This window comes from Oreochromis aureus, linkage group 7 (genome assembly GCF_013358895.1).
Source record: "Oreochromis aureus strain Israel breed Guangdong linkage group 7, ZZ_aureus, whole genome shotgun sequence".
Classification (NCBI taxonomy): domain Eukaryota; kingdom Metazoa; phylum Chordata; class Actinopteri; order Cichliformes; family Cichlidae; genus Oreochromis; species Oreochromis aureus.
The window spans coordinates 25,513,781-25,539,933 of NC_052948.1; the positions used below are offsets into that span (position 1 = coordinate 25,513,781).

At 39.9% G+C, this 26,153-nt stretch overlaps 2 protein-coding genes across 3 annotated transcripts in view; both read left to right on the forward strand.

The window, feature by feature from the left end:
• pot1 (protection of telomeres 1 homolog) overlaps positions 1–16,300 on the forward strand; it is a 51,764-nt gene extending 35,464 nt beyond the window's left edge. The window contains exons 11-20 of one of the 2 annotated variants that reach the window (XM_031738559.2): positions 9,911–10,092; positions 11,247–11,344; positions 11,976–12,002; positions 12,328–12,484; positions 12,801–13,009; positions 13,137–13,272; positions 13,996–14,078; positions 14,798–14,892; positions 15,271–15,376; positions 16,026–16,300. In XM_031738559.2, coding sequence (XP_031594419.2) covers positions 9,911–10,092; positions 11,247–11,344; positions 11,976–12,002; positions 12,328–12,484; positions 12,801–13,009; positions 13,137–13,272; positions 13,996–14,078; positions 14,798–14,892; positions 15,271–15,376; positions 16,026–16,144 — 1,212 coding nt within the window. In that variant the 3' untranslated portion in view covers positions 16,145–16,300. Of the gene's footprint in view, positions 1–9,910; positions 10,093–11,246; positions 11,345–11,975; positions 12,003–12,327; positions 12,485–12,800; positions 13,010–13,136; positions 13,273–13,995; positions 14,079–14,797; positions 14,893–15,270; positions 15,377–16,025 lie in introns of those variants that run through there. The other variant, XM_031738560.2, reaches the window with a different exon arrangement.
• Positions 16,301–19,116: 2,816 nt separating this feature from the next.
• On the forward strand, positions 19,117–25,690 carry gpr37a (G protein-coupled receptor 37a). Its single transcript, XM_031738545.2, has 2 exons — positions 19,117–20,444; positions 23,472–25,690. Exons 1-2 carry the CDS (start codon positions 19,539–19,541, stop codon positions 24,303–24,305), a joined length of 1,740 nt encoding a protein of 579 aa, XP_031594405.1. The 5' UTR covers positions 19,117–19,538; the 3' UTR covers positions 24,306–25,690.
• The last annotated feature ends 463 nt before the right edge of the window (positions 25,691–26,153 follow it).

The window sequence follows — 26,153 nt, forward strand, 5'->3', positions numbered from 1 at the left end:
TAGCTGATTTTGAAGGAGCTCTTCAATTTAAAAAAAAAAAAAATTACTAGATGATTCAGGAGAAAAAAATGCTTCAATTTCTTGAGGTCTCGTTTTACCTTAGGTCTCAGAGTACATTTGATGTATTTAATTTGAATTGTGGTGTACTTCTGTTGGTCACAGCCCCCTTCTCCCATTGAGTTGATGTTCCAGCACAAAGAGCTCCACTGTCGAGTCATGCTGTATCTCTCTGGCTTTTAAAATCCATTTCCTGCAGCTCCATAAATAAGCCATTGTGAAATGAACAGTTTCTTCTTCTCAGTAAAGGCAAATGTTTTTTTGGCTGCTTTCATGGGCTTCTGATGCTCAATAAAGCCCAAAGCAATCTTTTGAACTTTACATAGTCTTTTTATGGAGCAACCAAGCAGCATTAATACCATAAGACGGCGGCAGTGGCGTCTTGGCTGTCGGGTGGTGAGCAGACAGTGGAGTGTTTAGTTTTCGTACAGACTCAAAGAGGATGCCAGGGGCTTCTCCACTCTGTTTCTTTGGCCCCTTTTAAAGCAAAATGATTTGTTTGCAGGGGAAGCAGCAGGGTACTATTTTTCTGTCAGAGGCCAATCAGTCTCTGAGCTCTGGACCAGTGCAGTGAGTTCCATATCCCATGAAAGCCCCCTTTGGCCCCATATAGATAGATGTTACCCCTTCTTTGCAGAATTGTTTTAATTCAATCACATTGGAGAGGTTTTGAGTATGAATGGCCTGTTTAAGGTCATGCCAAAGTATCTTAATCAGATTTAAGCCTTGATTTTGACTAGGCCACTCCAGAGCGTTCATTTTCTTTAGCTTCTTTTTTTAAAATTTCAGTTTCCTGTTTTTCTGAATATCCCAAGTGCATTTAAGATTTGATGCACAAATGGTGGCTGGAGATTTTCTTTTCTGCATTTTTTTAGGGTAAAAAGCAGAAGTTATGTTTCCATCAATTACAGCAAGTTCTCCAGGTCTTGAATCAGCAAAGCAGCCACAGACAATCACACTACCACCACCATCATGTTTTACTTTTTGCATGATTTTCTTTTCTGAAATTCTGTGTTAGTATGCCTTGCAAAAAATTTGTCTCATCAGTCAACAGTATGTTTTTTCAAGTCTTGAGGATGATCAAGTTATTTTTTTGGCAATTGTGAAATGAGCCTTTGTGTTCTGTTTAGTCAGCAATGATTTTTTGCCTTGAAACCCAACAAAAATGGCATGGATGGGAAATCGTTTACAGACTGATACATTGTTTCTCAGTTTTTTTCTTTAGATGTGACATTATTTACTGCTTTTTGAGATTTTTTTTAAATTTTTTATCACACTTCAGTTTATCAGTTTAAGTGATTTCTTAATTCAGCATATCCCTGCAGTAATAAGGCCTGAGTGTGGCTTAATAAATTGAACTCAGCTTAACAAAAATGTGGTTTCAGGGCATATTTGTCTAATTCCGAAATTTGTTTGATGATCTGAAACATTTCACTGTGACAAATATGCAAAAAACTAAAACATCAGGAAGGGGGAAAATACCTTTTCACAGTAATACATTTTAGGAGTTTGCTAGAGTAGCTTTCAAGCCTGAGATTGAGTGATTGAGATTGAGTCACAGTTGGTATTCAAGGGATGAGTCATCTAGATAGATCACTGATGTTTTGCTTCCAGGAAAACAACTTCTATATTGATGTCAGTGTTCATCTAACACTCCAATGTCATCTTTTGGAGGTAAACAAGGAAATTTTAGGTACAGGAAAACTGGTCTAAAGATGTCAAAATTTCAACAACACTTGTCATGTAAGAAAACCACTTTACTGGAAGACCATTATATCATGGTAGGTCTTACATTAATGTTGCTAATTGGAGATACATATTGAATGTATAACTTTGTTTAAGCACGTGTGGGGCTTGCATAGTCTTCTCTGGAATTCCATTACTTGCGTTGTTCCTCCATTGTAGCGTTCCTACATCTTCTTCTGGGTGGGAGGCGTGAGGCGACCTTCACACTTAACTTCTGTTTTGTTGGTAAGACGTGGTGTAGTTTGGACCATTGGGGTTTGAAGATGTTCTTCTGAAGGACCTCTCCGATGAAGGTTGGATATTATGGACCACTTGAACAGTGGAATTTAGAGCACAATAAAATTAAACTGCTGATTCATCTGTGGCATGCAGGTTCATCTGATCCTTATGGAGAATAGAATTATTTGATGTAGTCATTGGTCTATCAGTGATAAACTCACAAAATGTGAATTTATGTTTTCTGATTGGAGTTGACTTCATTGACATTGGAGCTAAAGGCAATATTGTTGTCTATTTTATGCCAGTTTCTGCACAGAGTTTAGCCAGTTTATTCTTCAGGACAACCATTTTGTCTTTCAATTAAGTGTCGGGATTGCTTATTAATTACTGATAGATTTCAGCTTGTGTGATGACTTTCCATGCCTTTTCACACCTCCCATCTGTACGTGTTCAATATTTTTTTTCCCTGTGTCATTTCTGATTATTACATATGATTTATGGACATCTAGAGTTTAATTTATTTTCATGTGTAGATTGGATGGGTTGTTACTGACATCTGGGGAGAATTTCATGTCAATAGCACTGTAAACTTATTTAGAAATAAGTTTACATAGAAAATTGTTGACAATTTGCTTAATACTTAAATTACCAACTGTTATCAGTGTAGTATCACTTATCAACCTGGTCTAAAGGGACACTGAGGAGTCATGCTTCACTGATAGTTCTTTGTTCATACAATTCAATATTATAGCTTTCCTGGCTCTTTGGTAAATACTCTTTGATCTACAAATTAGTTTGCTAGTAGACTGTGATTTATCAGTAAGATTAAAATTTTAAGGTCAGTGGCAAGTTACCAATGTGTTTCAGTAATATATGCACTCCCAGTTTGGATGTAAACAAAACCATTAGGGAAGATAGCCCATACTGAAATATACTGTAATTACACAAGTAATCACTCACCACTCCATATCATTTAATTCAGGTGTTCCAATCACTTCCATGACACTTCCATGACTGTGTATGAAAGCAAACACCTAGGCATGAAGACTACTTCTACAAACATTTGTGAAAGAATGAGCCACTCTCATGAGCTGAGAAAATTTCACAACTGGACAAGTTGCTCAGGCGGCATCCTATCATGGCACCACACTGGAATTCACTCAGTCAAGAAAGTGGTAGATGATGTAAAATCACAGAGCGGCGTCAGCAGATGCTTAGGCATATGGTATACAGAGGTTGCACACTCTCTGCCAGAGTCAAGCACTACAGACCTCCAAACTTAATGTGGCCTTCAGATTAGCTTAAGAAAAATGTATAGAGAGCTTTGTGGAATGGGTTTCCATGCCCAAGCAGCTGCATCCAAGCCTTGTATCACCAAGCGCAAAGCCTCAGATGCAGACTGTAGAGCAGTGGAGACTTGTTCTCTGGAGTAATGAATGATGCTTCTCCATCTGGCAATCCAATGGCTGTGTGTGGGTTTGATGGTTGACAGGAGAACAGTCAGACTGCATTGTGCCAAGTGTAAAGTTTGGTGGAGGGGGAATTCTGGTGTGGGGTCGGCCCCTTAATTCCAATGAGGGGAACTCTTAATGCTTCAGCATACCAAGACATTTTGGATGATTTCATGCTCCCAACTTTTCAGGAACAGTTTGGGAATGGCCCCTTCCTGTTTCAACATAACTGCGCACCAGTGCACAAAGCAGCGTCCATAAAGACATAGAGTTTGGTGTGGAAGAACTTGACTGGCCTGCACAGAGTGCTGACCTCAACCCGAAAGAACACCTTTGGGATGAATTAGAGCAGAGACTGCAAGCCAGGCCTTTTCATTCAACATTTGTGTCTGACGAATGGTCAGAAATTTCCATAAACGCATTCGTAAACCTTGTGGAAAGCCTTCTTATAGCTGCAAAGGGTGGATTGACATCATATTAAATCTTATGGATTAAGAATGTGATGTCGCTCAAGTTCACATGTGTGGAAAGACAGACCAGCAAATACTTTTCACAGTTTATTGTAGGCACAATAGGAACACTGTAGTATTTTAACTTTGTTACTAGCAATATACGAACTCCATGCTTGGTGTATAACTGAGGGTCTATTTAAATGTTTTGTCTCTTGTGCTACCTGAGAAGTTGGATGTTGGACCTGGAAGTGACATCACTCTCCAGCAAGGCAAAGGTGTCCGTGTATCACCAGCACTACCTAGGCTATTCCTATTTCTTTTTTGTTTTGTTTTGTTTTTGTCCAAAGCAGAGCTGCATCATGTCTAGAGACAAAACCCAATCAGTGCTCTGTGTGCTCAAGCCAGCCAAAAGTACAACTGATTTGGATATCTGACTTGTGGAGCCATGTCATCTGAGAAGTTGGATACGGAGTACAGGATTTCTGATTTACCATTTGAAATGGAATGCGGCATTAGCTTAGTAGTCTGGGGAGTTGTGTAAAAATAAGATAAAGAAGCATGTAGTTGTGAAATTTGAAATGCTCTGATATTATCTCACCTTAAGAGGTAAATAAATGCATAGTCATGCCAAAGCCACATGATTTGATGTAAAACTCAGGACGTTCAGTGACCACGAAGGACCAGGCTACAACAAAAACACAAAGGATGAGTGGTAAAGTTAATGGTCTGGTCAGGTGGCAGATCAAAGGTTCAGTCGTATGAAATAAAAGCAAATGCTCACATCCAGTAGGTGAGGAGCTTCCTTTCCCCTGCGGTGACCCCTTGTGTATAACAGAATAGCTGAAAAAAGCTTTTCTTATATCATGTCTACATGTCAAATTATCCTTCTCAGATTAGTTATCCTTCAAAGAATGCACAAAATGGTTTACTGAAAAATGATCAATGTAAATGACAGCATGCATTTGTTGACGTGAGAGAATAGCTTCAGCACCTTTTGTACGCAGTGCGACCTTAGTCTTCTGACCAGCTGAGTTAGGTTCTTGTCTAAACATAGTGCTATTTTTCTCTGCTGCTCATTATAATCATACCTGGGGTCTCTGGGCTGCTGCACAGGATTTAATGTGTGCATACAAACAACAAGCTTGAGTGGGCCACATCTGAGTCGACACCGCATGACACTGCCGTTATTTGTCCTTCCATCTGTCCTCTCGTGATTTCCCCCACTCTTCCAGCTTTAGTCACCCTCTCATTTCTCGCTACACCTTTTTCCAAACACTAACTGTGGTAAATTCTTTTAAACCGTCATGTAGCACTAAGAAAACACTGCCATCTTCCGAGTACTTAGGGTTGTTTTCTTCCATCTCACTCTGCTAAATATTCAGGTCTTTGGAGACCAAACAAAACTGAGACTCTGCAAGCAAAAATACTCTGTATTTGGTCTCACTGGTTGCTTCCTCCCCCAGTGGGAGTTTTATGATCTTAATTTTAGTTTTTATTTAAACATAGTGTTTTCCTATGCTCTTAGGAAGTGCTCCTGACCTTGTAGAGTGGTTGAAGTAAATTTAGGTATTAATGGTTACTGCAAAGGTTAAGATATTTTAACTGATATTTTTTTGACATCTTTTAATCAGTAGGTGAAATTAAAATGGCACATAGGCATTGTACATGGCCATGTGATGATAAGAGATTGATATACGGTAGAGGGAGAGTTATTGAAAAAAGGTTTCTTTACATCTATCTGACTTCTTTGCTCAAGGTTGCTGGCACATTGTTTGCTGTGGTATCATTTTTGTTTGTTGTGCATGAATGCAGAAGCTTAGGGATTCCCACATGACACAGAGGAAGACAGCAGCGACAGTTGGTAAATACATTATTGGTTAAATAAGCTAACTGCACTTGATGAACGCCTGGCAGCACAAATGAACCAGCTAATGGACGAGATGCACCCGGAATGGCTAACTGAAAGCCAGACACTTCTGACCCCCAGAAGAAACCAACCCATCCAGCCAGTCCCGGCATCATAGTGGCTAAAATGAACAGGCACATGATTCAATACATGAGGCCCAGAAAGGAATTGTTAGACACACCAGATACTGGTAGAGAGAGCTGTCAATCAAGACTGTAAGACCATACTGACTAGGGCTGGGCGATATGGCCTAAAATTCATATCGCGATATAATTTGAAGCATGTGCGATAACGATATATATCACGATATATTCTTTTCTTCTGTATAACGTATTTTCCAAACTATAAGGCACACTTAAAATCCTTTAATTTTCTCAAAAATCGAGAGTGTGCCTTATGTATGAATTCTGGTTGTGCTCACTGACCTTGAACCGATTTTGGCGTGCAGAAATCTGTTAAAAAATGTTTTAGTACAACTTTGGTAAGCCTGCTGATGGACTGCTTGATGGATTGTCAGAGCATTACGGCTGCCGTAGTGAGGAGTAATCTGGGTCCAAAACTCTGTCCCCTTCAGGTCCCAAAGTCAAACGAACACTGAGAGTTAAAAACAGTCTAAATTCTTTCATCTTTAATTAAATCATCAGCGTTGCTGCTTTATCGGGTGTAACAATTAAGTTTAACATCCATGCATCCATGAAAACAGAATTTATTAAATTTAACGGAGTTAGAAGTTAACAGGAAGTTAGCTCGCTAGTTTATACCTAAACATTTCATACCATGTTCTGACAGAGATTTTTGAAACTAATTAAAACGTACAGCTCTGCTACCACTTCCAACATAAGTGAAGACAGAAAACTAAACAGCAGTGGCGTTTGCAGGGTTACCGAAGTTGGACTACCTGGTATATAATGTTGTGCTACGTGATTGCTAGCGACACAGCTATGTTAGCATAACATTAGCACAGTGAAGCTGGAGGATGAACATCAACTTTTTTTCCACTCGATAAAAGTTAATGTGAGGGATTCTGGTGGTCAGGGACAAATGCAATTGCATAGCAGGATGCTATACACGGGCCAAACTTCAGTCAGGAGAACATAATTTACTGATGATAATGGTTGTAGCCGCTGTGATACTTTCTACCAAAACAGGCGCAGCTTGATGACATCATCAACATGCGATATCGCGATATAGTCAAAATCTCTATCGTTGGCCAAATCTATATCGTTTCTATCGTATATCGTTTATATCGCCCACCCCTAATACTGACCAATCTGCGCACTGCCTGGATTGATTACAAAAAGGCTTGTGACTCAATGCCTCAAACGTGGATCCTGGAATGCTTAGGGCTGTACAAGAAATTTAATGGGGATGTGGAGAACAACACTAGAGGCCAACTTCAAGCCAACTGCACAAGTCACCATAAAGTCCGGGATTTACCAAGGAGCTCTGTGCTTACTTTGTTCTGCATAGCCCTGAATTGCTCATTAACAAGACTGGCTATGTATATTTACTACAAAATGGAGCAAATGTTAGCCATCCAGCTATATGCCAGGAGTGATCACTAGGATCTATAGCAACGACATCAGAATGTCATTTGGACTGGAGAAGGGTAGCTGGGTAGTAATAAAGACAGGGAAGGTAGTCAGAAGTGAGGGAATTGCGCAAAGGCAACATTGCAGATACTGAGGATAGCTACAAGTATCTTGGAATCCCTCAGGCAAATGGGAACCATGAAGAAGCCACTAAGAAAGCTGCAACCACCAAATACCTGCAGAGAATAAGGCAACTCCTGAGGAGTCAGCTTAATGGGAAGAACAAGATCTGGGGATTCAACACCTCGGCCCCACTGTCATGAGATTCTCCTGCAATAATAACCTAGTCAAAGATAAAAGCCACTGACATCAAAACAAGAAATCATCTCACCATGCATTAAGCTTTACCACAGGGACCACGGCAACAGTGGTTCCCGTGGGAATTGGAGCACTCAGGGAACTGACCCCAAAACTAGGGGAGTGGCTTCCTAGTTATCACATTCACAATGTTTTCAGAAATGAAAACTCAAGAAGGAAGTCACCTAGGATTTTCAAATAAGTATCATAGGTGCCTCTACTAAAAATCTCAGTGACCTTTTCCTCAAGTCAGAGTAGGTTTTCTGAAAATCGTGTGAACACAATAATTTGAGTAAGATGTCACCTAGGATTTTCAAATTGATACCAACAGGTGCATCTACGGGGAGGTTGAGAGGTTGCACTGGCAGCCAGTGTTTATTATGCTTATAAACTGTGAGGTGCAAAATGAGCTGACTGAACTATGCAGGAAATCATATTGTTACATTATTGCTATTCATTTATTTTTTTGTTGATTATTTATTAAATTTTAGCTTTCATTTGCTTGGACAATGGAGAAGGGTGACAGGAAGGTGGGGGGGAGTGGTGGAGAATGAAAGGCAGAAAATGAATAAAGATTGAAAATCAAACCAAGGCTCCTGCTGCAGGAACTCTAACCTTAAGTACAAGTTTCCTACTCCCACATTTACATTATCTTCATAGTTTTGTGGCTACAGTGCCTGCGGTAGTTGATGCTTTATCCTGCACATTGCGATGCTTTACATTGTCATCCCAGAAGAAGCCATTCCCATTACGATTCTTAAATTCTTAATCAGAGCTTAATGTGGATCACTTAGAACAACTTTGTAGTGATTAGTAGTCACACTCTCCAGTCTAAGAACAACCGGGCCCAAGCCATAACCAGATCTTTAGTGTTTGTGTCAAGGATTCAGGACATTGCTTTGATTAGCCTTTGGCCATATGTATGTGTCTAGCTCTCAAAGCATCATTGAGTTGTTCAGAGACTTGATTACTGAAGTGTTTTTTGATAATAAAGGTGGGGACAGATTGCTTTTGGCTACAGGCTCATCACAGCTGAGAGGGGGAAAAAACCCAAAAAACAAAATGACAAACCCCCCCCAAATCCAATGAGCAGCCTCTGAATCACTGTCACCACCACTGACTAGGTAGGTTTGGTGCAACATTGCCATCTGCTGATAAGTAACTGGTATTAAAAAAAATATAGCTGGAGAAACATTTTGCAGCTTAATTGACAACAGGTCAATAACATGATTGGATATAAAAAACACCGTCTTAGAGAGGGAGAGAAGTGCTTCTCAGAAGTAAAAATGGCCACAGATTCACCAATCTGGGAAAAAAAATGTGGAAGAGTTTCAGGATAGGGCATTATAGTCGTGCTGTGGTTAGCACTGATGCCTCAAGGCAATAAGGTCCTCAGTTTGAATCTACCGTCTGACCCGAGGCTCTCTGTGTGGGGTTTTCATGGTCTCCCCATGTTTGTCCGGAAACTCTGGCTTTCTCCCACAGTCCAAAGGCATGCAGTTAGTGAGGTTAGGTTAAATTTAGAATCACCAATTAAACAATCGTTAGAAGAAATTGTCACATAAGGGCAAAACATTTGGGTTATTATATTTGGGATGTATGCAAGATTCGACTATATAAACGCTGACATCTGTACACTTTGTATTCATATTACTAACATTGCTTGTGTACACTGTATTAAAGTTTTGAAGGATGTTGAAGTTTTTCAAAAAAACAACACAAAGCATCCAGGTGTTGTTACACTGCAGCTCTCAGAGTTAGACGAGGCTCTCTATAACTATTTTCTTCCTGTGATTAATGTTCCACATGTCGGTGTCACTGAACTCACACCGAACCCTGAGTTGTTCCAGATGGTGACTTGCATGGCACCAGTGAGAGAGTGGGAGAATGTTTGTTGTTGCTCAGACTGAAAATAGTGACATCATCTGTTGTTTGTCTTTTGTCTTGCTAAATCTTTTTGTGAAACTCAAGCCAGAATACATGTACAACAAACTTCACAATTGACTTGCATTTTTGTGCTGAGGTCTTTATCTCTCTTGTAGGTTACTAGTTGAAAGCATATTTTGTTTTTTGTTGTTTTTATGGCATTTCAATAATAAAAAGTTTTTTCTTTGCTGAATTTTTTTTTTTTTTTTTTTTTTTTTTTTTTTTGTGTGTGGGGGTTTGGGGGGGGTGTGTGTATCCCATCAGCCCGGAGTCTTCCTGAGGATCTTCAACCTGCGAGCAATTCCAGGATCCAGTCAAGTGCGTGGCCTTACCAGCAGCCAATTACAGGTAGATCACCTGGCTTTTCATCTGCACGGAGGGACGTCGTATAGCAGAGGGATCCGGATTCTCCCTGATAACAACCCCGATGTGCAGGAGCTGAAGAGGTACGGTGGGAGATGAGAGAAAAATGTGATTATGTTCCTCGACTGCAGCAGAGGGGTGGAGCAGTGGGTTCAGGGTGTGGTGTCAGGTGATGACTGACCAAAACAGCTGACCTCCATCATCTTATTGTGCCTATTTGGGTAGTTTGCCGGGACCTGGTTTCGGAGCATTGTGCAAGCTGTATGAACTGAAATTGAAAACCTTTTGTAAACAAACAGTCATGTGCATTACAAGTCTGTGTGAGTGGGGTCCTTTTGTCACAGCACCACTGGAGAATATAAAGAAAGATGTGTTTATTAGTAGCACACTACTGCGCACCAACACTGTTTTAGTAACTGTACCAGTTGAGTAAGTAAGAACTACTTTAGACACTTTTTTTGAGATAAATGGTATTTTGTTGAATTTAAGTTTTAAGGTCCTCAAAAGGACAAAAATAACTTCATAAAGGTGATCAGGTTACAAAACAGGTAGTCAAGACACAAAGTTATTTGGCCCTTTTTAACTTTGTGAAAAATTGTAAGAATCCAGTCCCAAAAACATTTAGTGGGCTTAAAGAGCAGTTTCCTGTTGTAAATAAAGTATTTTCTGTCTTATTCACTTGTTTTCGCACAGACGCATTGCGCACAGGTATACCATTGTTTACAGTGTGGCTGGTCGCTTTTTTAAGTTTTTACTTTGCAAAAATGAACCTAATTTCTGCGATTCAGTACCTATGAAATTTCAGCTTTCATAGATGGTGCCAAATTGCAAAATGCTTAGCTATGTCTAAAAAACCCACACCAGCGTTGATCTTTCCATAGGTAATGTCCATATATCGATTCATGGTTTTCTTCAGTTTTTGGTTATATGCTATAAAAGACAAAAAAATGAGGCCAGGAACTCCACACTGTCTTGAAAAAACAGTTTTAGGGAAACCTACTCCATGGTTAGCTGTCCATAACAGAGCATTATTGCCACAAAGACTTAATCTTGGTTAAGAATCAACCCTGTAGTATGGATGCTCTTGTTTTTGTCTGCAAACTATAATTTTATTGTAGTATTTGATTAATGTCCCCGGTTTTATTTGCTAAGTGTATAGTATTTTTTGTATTCATCTTTGTTTTTAATAAATAGCATCACTAAATGCAATTTTTTTTCTTTTTATTTCTGTTTTTAGAGTTATTGAAGCTTTTCATGAAAATGACGAAAAAGCACTCTCTGAAATCAACGACTCAGATCTCTTGGAGGTCTGGAAAACTCCACCAGAGTCTCTTGGTACGAATGAGCTCTAGATTTCGCATTTCCATACTAACTATGGTCACTGCTGCTCCTGCCGCTGTTTCAAACAAGCCTGATTTTGCAAGACACTTATATCATTGCTCATGCAGTAATATGTGTATAACACTCCAAAAACTGTAAATTCCAAATTCACAATTTAATTTATACCTTTGTTAAAAAAGATGGAAGATATCATAGTTTCTTTTAAAATTATGATTGTGAAAAACAAATATTATGCTGTATTTGAGCTTCATATTTTACCTTAACAGACCTAAACATTACAGGAAAATAGGAATAATAATTGAATTCATGACATAATTAACACCCAAATTAATTTACTTTTGTCCTTTACAAGCATTACACAAACAGAAGCTTTCATAGTGTTTACCTTTTATCTGTACTGAATAACTAAAGAAATTTATAAATACAAATGTAGTGTTTATTGTACTTCCATGTACTTCTTCAGATGTTGCTTTAAAAACTGTTGTTCAGTATCAAGGAGATGTGGACTTTAGGATAGTGAGCTGCTCTTGGGTGCTTAATTTAAGCCTGTCCAACTTAATGCTTATTTATTTGCCTTCTTGTGTTTCGTTCCATCTTTGATGCTTCGATTTGTTCTCTGTTGTAGATGGTGAAACAGTGGATTGCAGTACAGGTATGAAATTCAGCACTGCATTGGTAATTGCTAATTGGTTGGTTTTTGAAGTGCAGGTAATGTATTATAATGAATATAAAGCAGTAAATTATGGAGGACCTATCCTGTCAAAATAAAAACCCTCAAAGAATGACTCAGTGCATATAATAATTTTTAAAATAAATCCTCTGCTTAATTTATTTTAAAAATGACATCTGTATAAAATTTCTAATGTGGTTTTGTATTTATTTACCATTTTAATAATTGTTATCCATTTTATTTACTATTTACTACCAAGTGTTTAATCATTAACATTTTTCCTCTGTGGTTTGGTTTTTGTGTTCAGAGAGAAGCTGTGGCCATGACATGCAGACGGTGACACTATCTGAAGTTAAGCGGAGTGGCCCGGGTCGAGTTCACCATGTCAGGGCCCAGCTGAAGGCCTATGAACCCCACAGACTCCATGAGGCGCTCAAGCTTTACTGCAGCAAGTGTAAATCAATGTAGGCACATACGCTGTATCCCTGTAGCTGTATGTGGTAATGTGTAGATTTTAGTGCTGTCAGCGTTAATCTCGTTAAAGTGCAGCGTGGGGCTGCACAGCGTCAACGCGTTAACAAGCTAACCGCGCTAACGTGTTGACGCCGTCCAGCCCCACGTGCGAGGCAATCCGCGGTAACTCGTTAACTGAGATTTTCCGCATTTAAGCAGTTGTGGCGTTAACGTCATTTTAACGAGATTAACGCTGACAGCACTAGTAGATTTTGATTTGGTCTCAGATGGTGTTGATATATATGTTTAAAATGATGATGATCTCAGGCAGGATGTCCCAGATGATGAGCTGTTGGAAAGTATCTTCTCTGAGGCATCAAAGGACTGTGGACCCTGCAGTCCCCCACCATGGACGCTCTCTGGACAAGTCAGCCTCCCAAGACACCCCCCAGGTCCCTCAAACCGAGCTCTGACTGTTTACCTGCTCACTCAGCTTATGTCTGAGGGCAAAATCAAGGATGTCATCTTGCTCATGGGTAACAATCAGCAATTATTAGAAAGCATAAAAGCTAAAAACATATCAAAAGAAATATCAAGACTGTTGTCTAAGAATCCTTCCATCATCAAATCCACAAAAACTCCGATATCTTGGGTATCTTACAGGTTCAACACTGGAAGAAATGTGCCAGCTCATGGCCAGCTACCAGAACATCATCCCCGTAAGGTCATCAGGAGGTCACCTGTCTCTGCTCGACCTATCTGCACCTTTTCTGTTCAGAGGCAGGAAGAGATACTACGGGTCAGAGATAAATCTCACACACTGATAGAGGGCAGGTGGAGCTAAGCAGGAGCTTGATCGGGCATTACTTTTCCATCAATATTGACAACCACTGATTATTATTTATACTTTAAATGGTTTTCTAAATTATATATTAAATGGTTATACACATATGAAATTTAAAGGTTGTAACGCAGACAAATAACAAATAAATAAATTCTAACACACCCTTTATAATGACTCAAATACAAGCGAGCGTAGTCATTTTAAAGGGTGTGTTTGAATTTTCATGACCTTGCCCACTTAAATGATGGATATTGAGAGACTGTCATAGGCTGTTATTTCCTGTCATTTTTATTTCTTTATTTTTATATAATTAAATATTTTAAGAGAATTCTCAGGAATAACTCGGTGATAACAAAAATACAGAACAGATGATGCATTTATTAATCCACAGAGGGACAGACTGTTGGGTCACTTATGTCACCACCAGATCAATTTCCACAGTGAGACAATATGCTTGGTTTTGTGTGTGTCTGCTGTTGTTGCCTTGTCATTTTTCATATTCATAAGAACAGGTTACTGTCCTTAAACACATTGGCAGTTCAGAAGCTTTTATATAAAAATGTTTTTTGACCTTCAAATTCTGAGTCAAACAGTCGTGTTAGTTCTTGAACATGTCGATTCCATGACACCCTCATTATAGTGTGTGTGTGTGTGTGTGTGTGTGTGTGTGTATTCTAGTTGTAAGCAGTGCTCCGAGGCTGCAGTGAGGGAGCTGAGTGCTGAAGGAGTTGAGATGATAGATGAGAAAATTATCGCTGAAGGTGAGACAGAGATTGGTTTGAATCATCAGACTGTCGGAGTAAATATTGGAGGTGGAGAAGAGCTGAAAGCAATTCAAACTAACAGATAACACAAAATTGCCAATGCTGCATGTTCGTAGGGACCTGTGGGTTTGGGTTTTGGGAGGAGGGCTTTATTTTGTTTTGTTTTGTTTTTAAATGTAAGACAAAAGGAGGCTTTGTAGTAAAAATGAATATGGAGAAAGTAATCATTTTTTCTCCCGACTATCTTGTTTTTTTACAACTTTTTCATAACTGAAGCCAAAATCATATTTCAACTTCCAAGTTCCCAACAGCGCAACAGAGAACAAAGCCCAAGTGAATAATGTGGAGGATTAATGTGATTATTGTGGCAAAACAAACTCCTCATTTATCAGATGTCAGCTAAGACTTCTCAGGCTGCACTTTTTCCTCTGTGAATATTTGCACATTTTTTCCTTTTTACTGTCATGGCATTTGAGTATCTTTGTGTTTAGAGTGTTGGTTAGACAAAACAGGACATTTAAAAATGGCATCTTAGGAAAATTTCTTAAGCACTTTTGGTCTTAATAATAATTTTTAAAAATTGTCATGCAACCCTGTGTTTTCCTGCGTTTGTGTCTTTTTCCACTTCTTTGTAAAAATTCCTGGCTGATCTCTGTCCAGGTCATTTTTAACTTCTGAAATAAATCACGTGGTGTTTCTGCTTCTCTGGTCTGCAGCTCTCGGCATTCAGCCACTGCAGTTCATCCTGCTGATGAAACTGGAGCTGCAGGATGCCACCGACAGGCTGGATGTCTTCCTGTGGAGACATGCTGTGAGTTTCACACTTTGTTTGGTGTCAGATGGGATTAGACAAATGGAGAACATCTGGATTTATTATACATTTCACTGTTGTCTTGTAAAATTTTGCCCTGTTTGAGTTTTTTGCCCTAATAAAGTCAGGTCCAAAATTGATATATTTTGGTGTTTTGGGTGTCAACAAATCAAATTCTGAATTTTTAAAAGCTCTTGTCAGAAGGCAAAACATTCCCGAACCAAGAATGTGGGTAAAGTAGAAACATTGGTTTGCTTCTTACAGCAAGATATAAATAAGAGGATAACTGAAAGTAAGTTTTGTTCATAATGTCTGTGGGCTTTGTAGATGTGATGAATAAGTGCTAGTTGTGAGTTTTACTCTTTCTTCTTTCATCAGGAGTCGTTCTTCGGTGTGTCTGCAGAGGATGCTTCAGCCAATCAGGAAGCTCAGAACAGCATCTGCCAAATCATGGACTCTCTCTGTCCACCGGGTGGCAACGTGGGTATGTCTGTCAAACCCATATATATGTACCATAACCCATATATGCACTTTAAACCTGCATATATTTTTTTTTTTAAAGGCCAATAGGTCCCAGTTCCTCTGGCCATATAAAAAGACAAGTCCGCTTGTATAGACATGTCCAGTGCGTCTCAGCTACCTGGATCTGTTACTTCAGAAAAAAAACTTTTCTGATGAGTTTTTCATATCAGTTGCATCTTTCATGGTTTTTTGAAGTCCAGTTTCAAAACAGAAAGATGGAAATTGCAAAACACTCATAAAAATGTGACTTGACTCATGTCCATCTTTCATACAGTGTGTATGGTCAAATCATTAGAATGATTCTTCAGTTTTAGTAACAGAAATATAATAACTTTAGATCTAAATTGTGTAACGAACTGGACCAAAACATAGAATCAGACGTGACATACTGAAAGCGTCAAAGGCATTTATTTGGCTTTTTAATATTTCTAAGTTTACAGCTCTGTGGTAGAGATCTGGGGAAACAAAACATTGCACAACATTGAACAATATATATCTGGACAAAAAAACACTGCCTGAAGCTTTGCAAAACCAGAAGCAGCAGCAGGTTTGATGTCAGCCGCAGGTTTGTGTTGCTGGATGCTTTGTCATGTCTGCCTGTTCGTCCTCAGGTCAGCACCCATGGCTCGACTTATGTTTGATGGCATATCAGGCAGAGGACGATGATGGACAGACTAAGACCTGCTATCAGGTCTGTCACACCACTGTCGTGAAACCCTCATCCGAATGATCTGACACCACCTGCACCGCCTGTGGGAACGATTCAGATAAAATTCTGATGAGAGGATTCTGATTCTGTCTGTTGTTGTTTTATTTCTTTACATTTCTATTTATTGTGTACATACAAATAAAGTTCAGAACTGAATAAAATACCAACTACATTTTCTTGGCATTTCCTGTCCCGCCTGTTTAAACTTTTGATTACTTTTCAAAATAAAAGGTGAAAACTTTATTTTTTGTTACAGTGTATCCAGTAAGTATTCACAGCATTTCACTTGTTCCACATTTTGTGATTTTTACACCCTTATTTCAAAAATGGAGTAAATTCATTTTTCAGCTCAACATTTTATACACAATGATGACAGCGTGAAAAGGGTTTGCTTGAAATTCTTGCACATTTATTACGTGAGTATTCACAGCCTTTGCTCAATAGTTTAAGTACCTTTGGCGGCAATTACAAGTCTCAGGTCTTTTTAACTATGAAGCTTCAAGCTTGGCACATCTATTTCTGGCCAGTTTCTCCCGTGAGGTTGGATAGATTTTCAGATCTCTTCAGAGATTTTTATTCGGGTTCTGAGTCTGTCCAAATCTGAGCAACCCTGAAGCCATTCCTTTGTTATCTTGGGTATGTGCTTTGAGTTGCCCTATTTGAAGATGAACCTTTGCCCCACACTGAGGTCCAGAGTACTCTTACATATTTTATCTAGATGAAGATTTTTCATGCAGGGCTAAAGACTGTTCGAATTTGGCCTCAGTCTTTCCTGAAGATTCTTATCCTGAATTCCATGACATCACTCCATGACCTGAACTCAGAGTCCATTTCCCACTTTTGCCAAATGCTTGAAGCTAGGATGTCTAATGTTATGAGATGATGGTTACCACATTAATATTCCTCACTGTATACTTATTATATCTTGTGGCAACTTTAACTCCACAACTGCTCTGAATGCACCCTTCCAAATCTGAGAATCTTGTTAGCTGGATTGTCACATTCGTTTCTTGCAAAATCTTTGGTCAGGAGATTTTTTTTTTTCTTGCTAATTGCTCTGCACAGCACGCAGGACAAAGACAACACTTTGCTCATGGTATTTATATCATACAAACAGGAAACAAATGACATACCTGGTATCCATGTATTGGGATGGTTTACTGTATATTTCTTAAATCTACCTGTTATTCGCCCCCAAAAAATTGTAATTTGTCAGTCAAAATGCTTTCTCTCTCTACATACATGCATGCATACATGCATGCATGTATGTATGTATGTATGTATGTATGCATGTATGTATACATGCATACACATACATACATACATACATACATACATACATACATACATACATACATACATACATACATACATACATACATTCAGAGAGACAGAACCTCAGGACATAAATCTGAAGTACATGCACGCCATGAAAAGGTTTCCAAGCAGCAACTGACTGTTAAGTCTATATTTATTGTTGACATTTTAACAATTGCTAACATGAAATGTATTTGCAGGTTAAGCTTTTTATTTATCTTTGGAATGATGTATGGCATCACATTCTAGTGTCCTAAAACACTGAGCAGCAATATTTGCTCTTTATGGATGCAGTCTCACTCTCCATTTTATGAAAGCAGATCCTCCAAACACCTTTCAGTACTTATCTGTGGGTTTGCAGCACCGTCTGCTGGTCTACTGAGTATATTCGTGATGTATTCTAGTCCCCCAATTAAGCATTAAGTATGAATGCCCTTTACACTCTCTTTCATTTGCAAGGTTTAATCTAACAAGACATAATCAAAAATAATTTGGTCCTTAGCAGGTCTTAAAATGAGGTAAATCAGAATTATTGTTTGAAGGGCAAGAAAAATGCCAAACAGATTTACTTTCCCAAGTGGACCTTTTGCTATACTGGTCCACTTGATTGTCATAGTTTTTTTTTATCTTTGTAATAACTTAAAATAAAAAACAATCAGAACAGGGAACAGAGAAATAAGAAGAAAAGAGAAGTTGGGAAGAGAGTTAACAAAGAGAGGGAAAGAAAAATGGAGAAGAAGAGGGATAGAGAGAGAAAAGACACTGAAAATCTGCTTCACCACCTGCTAAAAAAAAATAAACAAGCAAAACGAAAACACAGTAGGGAAACCACAGTAACAACCAACATAAGCATGAGTAACAGTAAATAATAAATACTAAATCTTACTGAGCAGCACATGAAACCTGCAACGCACAATATGTTTACAGGCAGCAGCCAACCAAGATGTGTCTGTGAGTACCTGTTTGTACACGTGTGTGTGTGTGTGTGTGTGTGTGTGTGTGTGAGCGCTGGTATTTATAAGGTTTCTCCACCTAAGTGTCTAATAGTAGGTGTGTGGAGCCATAGCCCTGCCCCCAGGACATGAAGCAGGCATGGAGGAGATCCGGGCCCCAGACAGGCCCCTCAGAGCACGAGAGCCCAAGGAGGAGCACCGTAGGAATTTTAACCCACTCTCCTTTACACTAGGCTCAATTCATGTCTGCATCAGGTGCACCTGTAGCTGGGATATAATATACTGAGTGTGAACATTTTATATCCTGTTTAACTTTGAATAGTACAGGTCAGTACTAGTGCACTATTTAATACCCAAATTTTCCATCTGATGGCACACAAGAGTAAAACAACAACAACAACACATTTCTTTTAAAGGAAATTTCAACTTATATGTTTTGTTGTTGTTTTTCATATGCTCCCCTTTTGTGCCTGAAAACCTTTAACGTGAACTCTTAAGTACAAAAATATAAATCAAATAAACATGTTTCCAAATTCTGGAGCAACCATAAACGTCATTTTTCTGGCGATACACATCGGTACCGTAAAGCATGTTTAGAATATTGGACATAACGGTTTAATGTAGTATCCGATGGGATTTAATAGCAGGTTTAACAGACGATAACAACCACCACCCCCGGCCCTAGTCCCCCTCCCTCCTCCTCTTCTTAGACGCTCTGTTACATCGAGCTTGGTCGTGTCTCTACTCGCATTCGTCGGTGCTCCACTCCGGTCTCCGGGCGCTCCGGCCCTGCCGCGCGTGCAGAAACGTACTGTGGACCTACTCGGGGATTCTCCATCCCAACACCCAATTCCTTACGCTGAGGATTCACTTATTTAGTTCACAGTTTTCAGCCCAGTTTGAAAACTTTTCCGATCAGATTTTTTTTTCTCACCGGTGATGCCTCCGGACTGGAGACGCACTGGGACGCACCCGAACTTGAAAGGTGCAGCACTCTTAAACGGCCAAAGACTTCGAGGAAGCTCTGTGTACACAAAAATGAAAGAAAGTTGACGGCTTGGCGGCAGATTTGAGTTTAAAAACTATTAAAACCCAGAGATGGATCAATCGATCACACTGTTTCATTTTGCGGTTTAGCCAGAGCCATGAGGATGTCTGCAGCCCTGAGTCTCTTGTGTTTGTGGCTGTGCAGCGAGGCCGTCGTTTGTCAACTTCACTGGGACAAAACAAAGACGACTTTTAGTCCTTATAATAAATCCGCCACCGCTGAAAAGAATGTGCACAGCCGGAGATGGCGCACAGTCAGCGAGGAGGACCGTGGGGGGACACGCAGTGCGAGTGCAGAAGCCTCATGGCTGGTTCCTCTAAACTCCTCGTCGTCTGAGCTGCTAGAGAAAAAGATCACCAGGCGCTCTCTGCGTGAAGGTGGCGCCCAAAGTGGAACTCGGTCATTTTTACCAGAAGTTCTAGTTTTAGGCACGAAAGAAAATAATACAGGTGAGCCGAGCAATGAGGTATCTAAACAAACCCAGCATGGACCCAACTGCACGCGCAGGATGAGTGGACGCACACGAAGGCAAAGGCGGGTTGCCGTATCCGGCAGGGCGACGCACAGCGAGCCGCTACCTGTGGCCATGGCGCAGGAGCTAGACGCCGACCCCCCCTTCAGACTCAATACAAGTGACTATGAGGACGAGTACTCTCTCCCGGACTTCCCCGACACCACGCAGCTCGTTCCGGTGAACACGCGAACCAGACGCAAGCAGGTAAAGAACCCATTCTATCCGGTAACCGCGGAGTCGTACGGAGCCTACGCTGTACTGATAACCGCCGCCCTCATCTTTACAGTGGGCATCATCGGGAACGTGTCGATCATGTGTATTGTGTGTCATAACTACTACATGAGGAGCATCTCCAACTCGTTGCTGGCCAGCCTCGCGCTCTGGGATTTCGTCATCATCTTCTTCTGCTTGCCGCTTGTGGTGTTTCATGAGCTCACCAAGAAATGGCTGCTGGGAGAGTTCTCATGCAGGATTATCCCCTATCTGGAGGTGAGAGGCATGGTGGTGGGGTAGTGGTGGTGTGGTGGTTTGCTAGTCCCTCATGGTGCAGCAGATCTAATTGTAGCCGAGTTCATCTTACAGGTGAGACCATCGTGGTCAAGTGAACCGCCGCTTAAATTGTTTTGCGCATCTACACAAAGCGCTCTCCTTCGTTCTCCTCCTTCACACACAATAAATCCTCTAATAACTACCTGAGACTGGCTTCGAAAGTGAGTCAGTCCATATATCAGTTTTTTTTTCCAGGACCTTTTTTCCCCAATCCCCAAGTTTCATTTTTTCTTCTTTTCAATTTTGCTGGTAATGAGCTTCTTCATTCATGATTTCTTGAAATCTTAAATGTGAATAACATCCACAATATATCTGTACAGAGTTCCCTCTCAGCCAGGTGCTGACATGTTAAAAGAACATTATTCTCAACTTCAACACATGTTCAAAAAAATGATCAAAAGTCCCTCTTCATAGTTGACATGAAACTTTCAACACATTTCTCCTCAGGCTCACCTGCTCTACATCTGTGCTGAGTTTTATTTCTAAATTAAAGGTCAACTCTGCTCAAATTGAAAAACTTAAAGGAATGTAATAATGACATATTAAAAATGTATTAAACATCGTATATATGACAGTTGACATGAAATGTTCCTCTTCTTGGAAACTCACACTGTGTGTGTAGAGTTTCATCTTAACTGCATAATTTCAGGAGAAATCAAAGGACATTTCTGGTCAAACTCAACATGCTCAATCGAATATAACATCACATTAAAAAATATATACGTGCCACATCTGGTCTCTGCATGTTATAGAGGCCACACATGAACTCAAGAACAGCTTTAGTGCTGGAGTTTCATCCAAAGACAAACTACCAAATCAAGTGGAGCCAGGAATACACATTCTAGGGAAAACTGGGTACATAATCTTGGGAACATGTAGCAAGGAGCACACAACTATGGTAGGACAATGACAAAGGACAGCAGAAGACAGATAATAAGTACACACTGGATATCAATAGGAGGCAACAGGTTGGACACACAGGTGGAAGCTATAGACATAACAAGGCAGAGGAAGTAAACAACATGAGCCACAGAGAGCAATGGTTACCACAATAAAATAGGAAAACACAACTACATGGGCAACAAGGCTTAACTTACATGGAGGAGAACAGGAGAACTAGACAGAGGAAGATGAGCAGTCACAAGAATAAATGCAGACGAGACTGGGACAGCAAGGAACACAGAACGGAACAAATTAGTATCAACGAGACAGGAGAAGTAAAACTCAATACCAAGTACACAAGACTATCATTTGCTGCCTGGAAACTGGTTGTAGTTTTGCAGACCCAAATGCAGTAAGCAAGAGATGAAGGTTACCAAAGTGAGTCTTTTTAATGAATGTGCGATAGACGGTTCAAAGCAAAAGCCAAGACTCAGGAGTCAGAAGGAATAATTACTAAATTGGGAAATGCTGTGGAAAACACAACAATGTGGGACAAAGGACAAAGAGAGACTGAGACAATAAATGTAAGAGACAATGATTGAGGCAAGTAGAGGACAAGTGGAGAACCACTGCTAGAACGAGAAGACAAAGCACAGGTGACAAAAGACTACTAAAGTAAAAATGGAAAGTGACTAAAGAGATGACAGACTCAAACACAGAGACTTGACATAGTGAGTCATGATGGAGGATTCTATACTTTCTGTGACCCTGTGGTGTAAATTTTGTCATCAGACAGTTAGCATGAGGGTCTGCATGCCTGCCTCTTTTTGTGACCTCGTGAGTTGTCCAATGCATTAACTATGTGAACATCAGGTCTCCAGCAAATGAGTATAATCCAGGCTTAAAACCTGCTTAACAGTAATATCTACTCGGTTGTTGGGGTTCGAGGTCCCTGTGTCCGCCACAGAGTATAATCCAGGCTTAAAAAGATATAAACTATACAAAACAACAAATAGGCAGGGTACACATGGAAATAACCAGAAACGGACACAAAGAACTAAACGGTAAATAGGCTGCACTTTGCTACTCTACTTGAGCACTCAAAGCGCTACAATATGCTTTATCCATCCATTGAGAGGAGCACTTTTTGCTACATATTCTACAAGGATAGTTTAGCATGAGGACTGAAAGAACTAGGGATCGAGCCATGACCCGTGGTCTACGATGCTTCACAATGTGGCAAACAAAAACAAACAACATGGATCAAAGTGAGGGCCAACAGAACATTAAATAATGACAAGAATTCAAAGACTATAACAGAAAACCCCAGGTCCAAAACCCTAGGGGAATCAGAACATTTCCACAATTTCTTCTGTTTCCCTACATATTAATGAATTCATAAGAAAGTTTAGGGACAATGGGCTGTACATAAAAGAGATGAGGCTTAGCTGACACTCATCAGCTACAGCTGCCTGTTTCTGGATACCCTCTGGAAACCAGTATCCAGATGGGTAATAAATGAAATGTACCAATGATACAGAGTAAAGAAAAATCCTTTGAGTCAAACTGGTTTCTGTAAAAAGATATTTCTGCTTTAAAGTTGGACCTTTATACCATGACTCTTCAGGGACTGACTCACTTTTAAAAGCATTTATTCTCACAAATGTATTACTTTAATTTTAATTGATTTTTTTTATCTGAATATCATCCCTTCCACTGACTCTATTACAAAAAACATCATATCCTTGCCTTTGAGACACTCATACTTGTTGTTCAATTGTTGCTTACCTAAATTGCCACAGCAGGTTATCATGTCTGCAGCTTGTGACAACTGAAAGGGTTTTAATGTGACATCTGGAGACAAAAGGTCTTATTTATTGTGTTTAAGCTTCTTAGCAGTGGAAGCTTTTTGTCTGAGGCAGTGACCTACATGAGTTTATTGACGTCATTACCTCGCCACATTGTCACCTAATTGTCTAATTGTCTAACTCGGTTGTACTTTTTATTTTTACTTTACTTCACATAATTGTTACAGTTATGAAATTGTACTTTTAACGTTTAACCTGATTCTAGCCTTTCTCCCAGGTGGTTTCTCTTGGGATCACAACCTTCACACTGTGTGCTCTGTGCATTGATCGTTTCCGGGCAGCCACCAACGTGCAGATCTACTATGAGATGATCGAGAACTGGGCATCTACCACTGCAAAGCTGGCGGTCATCTGGGTGGGTGCTTTGCTGCTGGCATTGCCTGAGCTGCTGATCAGACAGCTCGTCACTGAGGACGACGAGCCACCTGATGTGACACCATGTGAACGTTGTGTAGTCCGCATCTCGACAGACCTCCCGGACACACTCTATGTCTTGGGGCTCACCTACAACAGTGCACGCCTCTGGTGGTACTTTGGCTGCTTTTTCTGCCTGCCAACGCTGTTCACCATCTGCAGCTCATTAGCCACTGCCCGCAAGATCCGCAACGCCGAGTGGGCCTGTGTCCGTGGGGGCAAGAAGCAGCTCCAGCTGGAAAGCCAGATGAACTGTGCTGTGGTAGCTTTGGCCATCCTCTATGGGTTCTGCATCATTCCAGAGAACATCTGCAACATCATAAATGTGTATATGGCGGCCACCATTCCCAGGAGAGCCCTGGACATTCTGCACCTTGTCAGCCAGATGATGCTCTTTTGCAAATCGGCTGTGACGCCCGTTTTGCTGTTTTGTCTATGCCAGCCATTCGCCCGAGCCTTCTTGGACTGCTGTTGCTGCTGCTGCGACGAATGTGGCCCGCCCCACTCCCCCACCACTGCCACTAGCAACACTGACAATGAGTGCATCACCACCGAGCTTGAGCTGTCGCCATTTAATACCACCCGCAGGGAAGCATCCACTTCTGCCACCTACTCTGCTGTGGGGACCAACTACTGAGGTCACTAATCAACATTGCCATTGTACCAACCCATAGCTATGATTTTGCACACAAGGGTTCACCCTGCTTTCCAGCACTCGACGCTTGAGAGGGGAGGTACGATGCAATGTTATGATAGATTATTGACAAGCGCTCTCTCCCACAGTGTCCAAGAGTGGAGCTACACCTGAGTGGATAAAGACCTTGTCTCCCCAATTTTAAACACAAACAAACATTCAATTAAAAAGTTTAGCAAAAACTTGTTTCTAAAATATCTGAGATAATTCAAAGGACATACAACTATATATAAAATGAACATTTTATATATGAAGTAGTTAGTTACAGTTGTGTTCCGTTATGAGAGGAATTGCCTAAAACAACCCAATGTACGGCAGGGCTGGAATGGCTGCGGTGAAAGGAATGTGTGGATACTGTGGATACAAACTCTGAGACTGAGCTTCATCTGAGGGGATCAGCAGATAGTTTTTTTTTTGCTTGTTTGTTTTTAAAACACCCCAAACTCTTGAACACGCTTATGTTTACTGACTCACCGAATGAACCTGCTCTCTGTCTATTAACTGTTAAATATTTTCTATGAATGAACAGTATTAGCCACTGGCAAAAACTTCAGTATTTTTAATGAACTCACTGGTATTTTTACTGAATCTGAGGTCAAAATCTGAAACAAGACATGGTTGGTACATTTCTGATGTCACGAGAATTTGTACCATAATTCAATTTGTTTAAAGATACTTTTGTAATTCTCCTTCGCACAGTTTAACTTTCAAAGCCAGAGGAGTGTATTTTACCTGTCGCTGTGCAGAAATCTTTTTACGTAAATATGCAGTTGTTTTAGCTCCACCAGCATTTCCTCCTGTGGTACAGACTTGTGTTACATTAGTACCGAGTGCAGTACCTAAATGTTTTAAACACAGTCAGTCACAGCTGTTTTTTTCTCTTTCTGTTGAAAATTGTAGTTAATTATAGAAAAGTGTATAATTTTTTTTTTTTTAAACATTTACATTTAGACAGACTCTATGTCTGTTGGCCCTTTGACACACTGGCGACCTGTCCACAGTATACCCTACTTCTTGTCCTCTAGCAGCTGGGATAGGCTGCAGCCCCTCTGTGACCCCTGATTGACTCCTAACCTTTCAAAGAAAGATTTTAAGATTGTATTTATATTATTGTAGGTTTCTACCTTACAATATATAGTGCCTTGAGGCAACTGCTGTTGTAATTTGATGCCACATAAATAAAACTCAATTGAATTTGAAGTAAATTTATATAGTAGTCAGTTCCCTTTCTCCAAACGGTCCTTTTAAGAAACTGTAATCAAAGTATAATTTAGTATAAATAAAGATTTCATTAAAAACATTTTCCCTGAAATTCATGCAACATTCAATTTTTAGTTTTTATCGTTTTATTTTTTTTTTCATTTGTTTTTTTTTTTACAAGATGAAATATTACGTCAATAAAAGAAACAAACATATTTTTGGAGTATGGTTTTAATATGATATTGTCTTTTTTGTGCATCAAATTTCCACATGGCCACTTCAGTGTGGTCCCAAGCTGTGATCAAACACGAATCCCTTTTAAAAAGCAGGTAATGTTTCTACATAAGCCCTCACTTATTACTGAACTGCTCCATTTAAATTTCTGCAGTCTTCAGAAATAACGTTACTGAATGAATGCTTTCTCCACATGCTAACATTTTTCAAAGATGATTATTTGTTTCACTGAGTTGAGGTTGGCTGTAGCATACTCCTTTGGATTTGATGTTTCTTTTGATGAGTTAAAAAATATATATACATATATATATATACCAAAATTCACTACTGAGAAATTGGTCTCATCTTGCAGATTTC